The sequence below is a fragment of the Canis lupus genome, chromosome 13, assembly GCF_003254725.2.
Source record: "Canis lupus dingo isolate Sandy chromosome 13, ASM325472v2, whole genome shotgun sequence".
Classification (NCBI taxonomy): domain Eukaryota; kingdom Metazoa; phylum Chordata; class Mammalia; order Carnivora; family Canidae; genus Canis; species Canis lupus.
In genome coordinates this window covers 60679327-60688397 of record NC_064255.1, presented here as the reverse complement: position 1 = coordinate 60688397, position 9071 = coordinate 60679327, and the positions used below count along the sequence as shown (strand labels likewise).

Here is a 9071-nt window from a genome sequence, read left to right as displayed (position 1 = left end):
TTTTCCAAGATTTTGGAACGGCAGATAAAGGCAGGGCATTGGAGCAACCAGCCAGTTGTGAGCATGCTACCATCTTCACCCTGCCATTCCTTCACCAAAGGAATCTGGGAATTCCTTTTCTGCTGTGAGAATGCTGGTATTAACTAAAGACAGGATCTTGACCGATAACATATAGGTGTTTTGTTTTTTTTTTAACATATAGGTTTATTAAGAAAACTCTAAACCAACTCAGAAAATGAGAAAAGCAAAAAAAAATAGTCCCTGAACATTGATAAGTAGTGGTTACAGTCCATGTATTTGTATACACCAGCCCAACTACTTCTGTAAAATGGTATTTATTGACTTAGTAAGTTTGGTTATAAATTACTTCTGGTAACCTTCATTATTGCCTAAAAGTACACGAATGCAGAGCCATCATAAAATATAAAAGCAAGAGCCGGGTAAGTCCCAGTGGCTCAGCGGTTTAGCATCGCCTTCAGCCCAGGACATGATCCTGGAGGCCCCGACCGAGATCCGCGTCGGGCTCCTGCACGGAGCCTGCTTCTCCCTCTGCCTGTGTCTCTGCCTCCCTGTGTCTCTCATGAAGAAGTAAATAAAATCTGTAAAAATAAATAAATAAATAAATAAATAATTTAAAAAAATAATAGAAGCAAGAGTGGGGAGTCAGGGTGCTTCCGGCAAATCTCATGTGCAATAGCAAAATAACATGCTTAGAAGGCCATAGCCACCAGTCCTACATAGCTCCTTATCAAAGGAAGATATATTATGCTGCATGTGGGTTAAGGTAAACTCTAGTCATCAAGAAAATGTGACACTGTTCTCATTGGGCTGTTTAAAACAGGAGTTAAAATATTAGTATTTATTAAACACGGCTGCTTAAAGGAATATTTAGAACTTGATACCAAAATTTATAATTCCAAATATTACATAATGAAGATGTAACTATTTAAATTTAGTACAATGGGAGATGAATCTAATTATCAAAAGACAGTTAATTTTTACATGGGTATGTACTGAGAGGAATAAGTAGACTCTTCTACAAATACCAGTTAGTGACACTGGGAGACTGTGGTACCATATGTTTAGAGGTACAAATGCCTCTAAACATAAATATCTCTAAATAATGATACTCTAAGAATACTCTAAATACACATTGCCTTTTGGAACTCAGGTATCAGAATAAAATGAAGATCTTCCAACACTGTTTATTAATATTCTTTTAATAGTTTGTAATGAAAACAAAATTTTAGATAAAGGCTTGATAGACCAACATATAATTATTTTACTAACTATCCTCATGGTAATAGAATATTTAAAGAAAACCAAAAAAAAAAAAAAAAACACTGATTTCAAGAGCAAACCTATTTAGGTCTTTAAATCCTAGTCCTAATCAGTGACTTGTATAATTCCTGAGCTTCAGTTTTCTGGTGTGTAAGACACTGAGATACCTCTGGGGTTGTTGTGAACATTATAAAAAATAATGCTTAACAGGGAACCTTGGGTGGCTTAGTTGGTTAAGTGCCTGGCTCTTGGTTTTGGTTCAGGTCATGATCTCATGGGTTGTGGGATGGAGCCCCTCATCCAGCTCCGTGTTCAGCGGGAAGTCTGCTTCAAGATTCTCTCTCTGCCTGTCTATAGGCTCATGCACAACTCATGCACACATGTGCGTGTACTTTAAATTAAACAAATCTTTTTAAATAAAATAATGCATAAGGACACCTTGGTAGCTTATACTGACTGACTGACTGACTTCGGTTTTGGGTGTGATCCTGGGGTCTGACTTCGGTTTTGGGTGTGATCCTGGGGTCCCAGGCTCCTGCAGGAAGCCTGCTTCTCCCTCTGCCTATGTCTCTTTCTGTGTCTCTCATGAATAAATAAATATCTTTAAAAAATGCATAACATAAATTTTAAATGTCCAACATATTCCATACTTACAATATTTCTCTAGGAATGTGTTTAATGTGTGAACATCTAGGGACACCTGGGTGGCTCAGGTTGAGTGTCTGCCTTTGGCTCAGGGTGTCATCCCGGGGTCTTGGGATCGAGTCCCACACATCAGGATCCTTGCATGGAGCCTACTTCTCCCTCTGCCTATGTCTCTGCCTCTCTTTCTGTGTCGCTCATGAATAAATAAATAAAATCTTTAAAAATAATAATAATAATGTGGGAACACCTAGAGCAAAAATAATCAGTAATGCAAAGTCTGGATTCATTGTCAAACATAACTATTTATTAATTTTTTAAATAAACATTCAGTTTCTTCCTTTAAAAAAAACCTAGAATTTAAATATTTCCCATCCCAGCACATACAAGTCTGTATCATTATTTACATCTCTCAGTTAAACATATTACAGATTTTCTGACATTCAGTATCCCCTTTTAAAATAAACTGATGAAGCAGTTAAACTGATCAGTAATAACCAGAATTTGAGTAATCTTGGCACAGTTTTCAATATAGCATTCATGTTGCATTTCATATTTTAGACCATTTCTCCCCATCCAGCTACTTAAAACAGAGAAAAATTATGTATCTCCATGAGAGCAAGATCCCTGTCTTTCACATTCTCTGCAATATTTACAGGTGTGAATGCTGCCACTATGCTTCCATTATATGGCACTGGCAGTATTCTACTTTTGTCCTCAGAAATGATCTCTATTCAACCTTTAAGTCTTGTCATGTTTATTGTATTCTCTTTCAACCTAGATTTCATGACAGTTCCTTGGTAATTTTAAGGAACCATGTATAGGAAAATTTCAAATAGAACAAAAGTTAAGTGTTCCCCACAGGATTAGGGCCCTTACCACCTTAGTTATGCGTGTACAAAAATAACAAATACAATCTAGTGGCTGTAAAAAACTATTTCCCTAAAAATAGTTATCTCTGCAGAACAATTTAAGGAGAAACATGTTCTTAACATGAAAATGCACTAATCTATTTTACAACCTGCACAAGGATTTCAGAATGAAATAAAAATGAAAACATACGCAAAACACCAACATACGAGATTTAATAATAAACAGAAAAATTAAATACTAACAAAAAGTTTAAATCATTAATATCTCAGGTTCAGTGACATGATTTAAAGAAGCTATCAACCAAAACAAACCAAAAATGCTTATATAAGTTGCACCTTCCAAAACTTCTGTCAATGTATTGACAGAAAATACCCCAGAATCACTAACAAAGAGGACCTGCAAAATCAATCTATTTGTTTTGTTTTCTTAGTGAGATGGGGTTCGGGAGATGGGAAGTTAATAATGTAAGAAGTAATTTAAGGAGAAGGAGATGACAAACATAGAACACAAAAAGGCCATCTTGAGAACTGTACGTAAAATTTTCTATTGCATAGCATTATATGCAGAAAAAGAAGTTACATCGTATTTGCAAAACTGGTATTATTCAATATTTTAATCTGTATTTTCTCCCTTTTGTCAAAATTTAAGTACCAATTCAGCTACAAGTGGAAAACATGGAACACAGTACTATTCCTTTAAAATAGGCTATGGTTAACTCATTAGGAACACCTTAAAAATTCAAATTGTATGGGCAGCCCAGTGGCTCAGAGGTTTAGGGCTGCCTTTGGCCCAGGGCCTGATCCTGGAGACCCAGGATCGAGTCCCATGTCGGGCTCCGTGAGTGGAGCCTGCTTCTCCCTCTGCCTGTGTGTCTCTGCCTCTCTCTCTCTCTCCCCGTCTCTCATGAATAAATAAATAAAATCTTTAAAAAAAAAATTGTTTGCAGTCAGAATTATTGTATCTTAAACTTGTCCATTAAATCTTGACATATATTTACCTCTAAATATTAATCTCATACACCATTAAACTGATAGCTGAAAAAAACAGCAATTTAACAATTGCCAGGTGAATCTTAACTTTATGACAAAAGTCTAATATTTATTTTAGGAGTGGTTCTTAAAGTACAGATCCAGAATAGCATTTCTAAAAATTGGTCTATTCTTTAGTATTTCAAGTAAGTTTCAAAATAAGTTTTCCCCTTGGTAAGCAGTCACATTTTCAAATTACAAATATACTTCTGGTCCCACATCTTTTTTTAAAAAGACATTCAAAAATTTCAAGTTATAAATGTATGAAATGATTACACAATTTTAAATATTTTATCTGTGATACACAGGCTTAAAACTCAGCATACTTATTATATAAAATTTACCAATTTGTACAATGATCTGCCGTCTTTAAATTCATATTGTTTATTTGAGTGAAAATATGTTTAAAAGGTAAAGGCTGTTGTCACCTTAAGCTACTTCTATCTTAAATATTGGATCCATTTTTTCTTCCTATCTCTAATCAAAATTATCCTACGGTAGTGAAGATAAAATTTAAAAGTTATCAGGGAAAGAAACAAAAATAGAAAACGAGATAGATTTTGATTTTTAATTATTATATTTAACTGTAAGGTAATTAAACTGAATTTTAAAAAATTAAATAAAACCTATATATCCAAATGATACTGTCTACTTCAAAGTAGTGATATCAGGAAAATATTTCCTTATTAAAATGATGTTAACAATGCTCAAAACATTGTCTTCTGCAAATTTAGAACCTATGCCAGTCCTATTTATTTATTTATTTATTTAACTATCTATCTATCTGTGCCAGTCTTTTGAACTTCCCTAAACCAGTAGGGAACTAAAGTTCTACGGAAACAACAAAGTTGAGTTGGTTTGGGGACTGAGATAGCTCATACATATTAAGCTGCCAAAAAAGATTTCATGCACGCTAAAATGACGAAATAGATTTTCTTGCATAGTCATAAACCAATTCTCAAGGCATCTCTAAAAATGTTCCAAAAACATTACACCTTCAAAATATAGCTGGAAAGAATAGAGCTCCCTAAGGAATCACTCTGAAGATCAACTCTCATTTGGATGTTTAAGGTATGACACACTTATTTTAAAAGAAAGTCCTATAACTTAATAATTGTATCTCACATATTTTACCATTTCATTGGTTATCAAAACCTCTCTTAGAGAGGGTGTACACAAAAGTATAAAAGAAATGTCATTTTGCTATTTTCCTATGAGCAAGGAAAATGCTAATACATAAAACAGTTTGGGGTTTGGTGATTACATGTAAAATATAAATATCCTCATCATCTATATTTCTTGAAGATAAGAGATTGCAGTGTTTTATAATTCCTGATAAGCCAGGCAGTAACTCAGTCTGAGATATATTATACACCAAACCTGTCTTCTCCCACCTAAAACATTTTATGCTGACCCTTTAGAATGTACAAATGAAAAAAGGAAAGCAATCTAAAATCTTTCAAATTAAACTGACCACCAAAGCCTCTACCAGCTAAACTAACACACACTACACTACTCTTTGAATGCAGTCTAATGCCATGGTTTTTATGGGAAACAAAATAATCAAGTCAGCAAATGAAATCCAGTAGCACCATCTACTGCTTAGTGAAAGATTTTCACTCTTTGTTATTAATTTCTCTCCACCACCATTACTCCATCATTTAAAATAATTCCTAAAACTTGCTTCATTTCAACATTTAACCAAAGCATTGTCACAATAATACTATGTTAACTATTTTATATTTTATGCTTTTATTATTGGATGAGAAAACCAACTTCTGCTTTAGATTTCTGTATAAGGAACAAGGGGGAAATCATTATCTTGCTTATTTATAAATTAAATTAAGAGATCAGGAAAGAATCCAATATACATTTATAAGCGAACTCCACTGCAAAACCAAAATTTGATCCTTATTCTGTAGGGCATCTTACTAACACTTATGGGAACTAATCAAAGCAACATTTTGTTAAATCAGTTATTTCTTACATGCTACCCATAGCCATGTAACACCATGTACAATGCCAGGCCTCTCCCTGGGAGAACTTCTCTACTTTGTTACCATATATACACTTACACATCTCCTTACTTCCTAATAATACCTCTGTTTAAAGGAATACTCAGAAGCAGGCACCTGAGATTATGACACAGTGACAATAAACTCCTATCTACATACAGTAGGAAAGTAGGGCCTACTACTAAACATTAATTTATAGAAACACTTTTCCATTTTTACTGTGTACTACTTGTGTAAGGCTTAAAAAGAGCAAGAACAATTTTTCACTATTTTCTACACTTGGCTATTGCAACCCTTTTGTTACTGCATTGATATTAAAGTCAAATGCAGTATGGAAGACTACTTGAAAAATCACGGGCTTCATTTTCATAAACAAATAGGACCCAAAATCACTTGACACCAAATTTTATTTCTGAATCAACCCACAGTGGCTGATATTACCTGTTTGGATAACAAAAGATTTGTTTTAAGGAAATCAGCTAGTTCTCACTGTAATTTGTCAATAAACATTACCAATGAATGTCCAATGGATTTGCCTCTGCCAGGCTCTCCTGTTACTTCTACTGTTGGTACTTGGAGAATGATTGTTAGAAATGAAATGGAGAAAAAGGCAGTTCCTAATGATCATAATTGTAATGGCACTAAATTATATCACTGCTCTCATTGTTAATGGCAAAAACAAACTGATTTCATTTTAGATTTTTTCCTACTGATCATTTTTAGTCTATGTAATTTCAGAGCAAGATTTCTATTCTACAAGGAAAAAGGTATGTATTTTAAACTGACGGAAAGAGATTTACTAGAAATGACAAAATTAAAACTGGAAGTCTGAAAAAGATATTTCTCAAGAATAAAACTAAAGTGAAAAATGCTAATATTATTTTTTAAAACTAAGTTTCTCAACTTTTTACTCATGGGAATAATTTACTAGAAAGTCATGACAAATAAGATGGAAAAGTTAATACTACTGAATTAGCACTTTGATATCACTTTGATATCACTGCAAAGAAAAAGATTTCCTTTCACAGTGGAAAAATCAGAAGTCAGAATGCTTCAAATTGGACCTATCACAAGCAAAGAAGTTACTGTATCATTTTAAAATGACAGGCAAACACCAGCTCCATTCACTGAATGGAAATGCTGGAGTGTGATCAATTTCCCGAAACAGTCCTCAAATTCCATGTTTAACGTCTATACCTAAAATTAATCATTTATGTTTAACTTCTCATGGAAGTTGATTCCTAAAAGGAAGTCTCTAAAACTTTGTTAATAAGAAATTGGTTAAAATCTTCATGCCACTCTATTCAAGGATTTTAAGACAAGACTTTTCGAATTTGATTCACCATACTTAACCTCATCCATAGCTCCCCATACAAATTAACCCTCCTAACCAAACACACACTCCTATCCATCCCCTCCTCTTCAAAGTAGAAGGGGATTCTGTAGACTTATGGCTCATTTGGCAATTGCTAAGAAACCTCACAGTTCAGCATCACCTCTGAAGATGGTAAACCTATATATAACCTGAATTTTTACACCTACAGTGCAGTTAACATGTAGAAAGAAGCTAAAATGCAATAGGTATTACACTTCAACATCCTCAAGTTTCAATATCACAGATATCAAGAGATGGAAAAAGACCTGCTTGTAGAACTGAAAGCATTTGTTAATTATCATCAATATCAAAAATAATAATTTTTTATGTTCTACATGCACACCTTTACAAACTGTGTTTCTTCAATGTAGTAAAAGCTGGAGATCACCAATTTAGGTAAACTATGGCTTTTATCATAGATATTTTGAAACATGCATCAGTAAGTGCCCTGGGTAGTATTCCTAGTATTTCAAGCCCTGTTCAGTTCAATGTCTGTGCTTTGCACTTCAGAAGTGAGCCTGCCAAGGCACTTAAAAACATAAGTCTTTTGGGGACTTCAAAAATTGGCCACAATTTACACAACACAGAACCCCCATCCATCAGCAATCCAATTAAGTAAGCATTTTCTTTCAACACACAGTATTATCAAAAAATTTGGAAGTAATCAAACCAAGTTAAAAAACACAAAAAACAAAAACTGTATGCCACTAAGACAAAATTTACCCCTATGAAATATATAGAGAATGGTTCTTGGCTTCCTCTAGCAATAGAATATGTTTAATTTATTCAGAATAAAGAAAAACTAACCCAAACAAGCCCCCCAAACCTAAGACAAAAATGACCAAGATAAAAATAAAACACAACAAAATCCAAATACACTCCACACACTTCATTTGAGGAACAACTTGCACAGCTCTTCATCCTTTTATCTGTCCTTTGAGGTGAGTTTTTCAATCAGTTCTTGGAGTGGTGCAAGTTCTCTTCTATCAATAAGGTTGAATTCCTATGCATGATAAGGCAGGAAAAAATAGTGAAAACATATTATTTGCATCTCATTCCAAAAGCAGATTTTCTATTAACATTTGTTGGAAATTAGCTTTCAAGGTAAATAAAAGTCTAATCTTTTTTTAAAAAAAAATGCTTTTCTCCTCCCTAGCTCTGTGACTTCCTTAGACAAATCACTTAAGCTCTTTGGATATTATGTTTGTACGTGTCTGTAACAATACTAGAGTAAATCCCCCTACTTCATAAAATTACCGTGGAGACTAAATGTGATTCCGTGTGTTAACTGCTTCATGTAATCCCTGGCATAAAGTGAATCCCACTCAGTTTGTAGGAGTGCTGCTTCTTGTTAAAGGGAATAACCTGAGTATCATTTAGATATAGTCAACCAAGTGGGTACCAAAAACTAGCATCTCAGGCAAATTTCAGTATTATATGAAAAGTGAAATAGTTAACATCTGCAAGCTATCATAAAATGTGGTATGAGAATAACTGTAACTAATGTGAAGTCCACAAATGATAAATTAAATCCTATAAGAAACAAATGAGAAAGTCTGGATTTAATTTTTACTTCTTTAGAAATTCCACCCCTCTCATTCTGAAGTTCAGTTCCGAATAGATTTGCCCTGAACTATAAAATTGTAAGGCTAGGGGATCCCTGAGTGGCACAGTGGTTTAGCGCCTGCCTTTGGCCCAGGGTGCGGTCCTGGAGACCCAGGATCGAGTCCCACATCAGGCTCCTGGTGCATGGAGCCTGCTTCTCCCTCTCTCTCCCTCTCTCTCTCTCTCTCTCTCTGTGTGACTATCATAAATAAATTAAAAAAATAAATAAATAAATAAAATTGTAAGGCTAAT

The 9071-nt window shown here is 34.2% G+C and overlaps 1 protein-coding gene across 4 annotated transcripts in view; it reads right to left on the bottom strand.

Annotated features, from left to right (window-relative positions):
• Positions 1 to 254: 254 nt before the first annotated feature.
• Positions 255 to 9071, bottom strand: part of MOB1B (MOB kinase activator 1B) — a 58148-nt gene continuing 49331 nt past the window's right edge. For 3 of the 4 annotated variants that reach the window (XM_025435575.3, XM_035712453.2, XM_025435576.3), the window contains one exon: positions 2209 to 8217. In XM_025435575.3, the coding sequence (XP_025291360.1) occupies positions 8140 to 8217 (78 nt within the window). In that variant the 3' untranslated portion in view covers positions 2209 to 8139. Of the gene's footprint in view, positions 600 to 2208; positions 8218 to 9071 lie in introns of those variants that run through there. The other variant, XM_049093049.1, reaches the window with a different exon arrangement.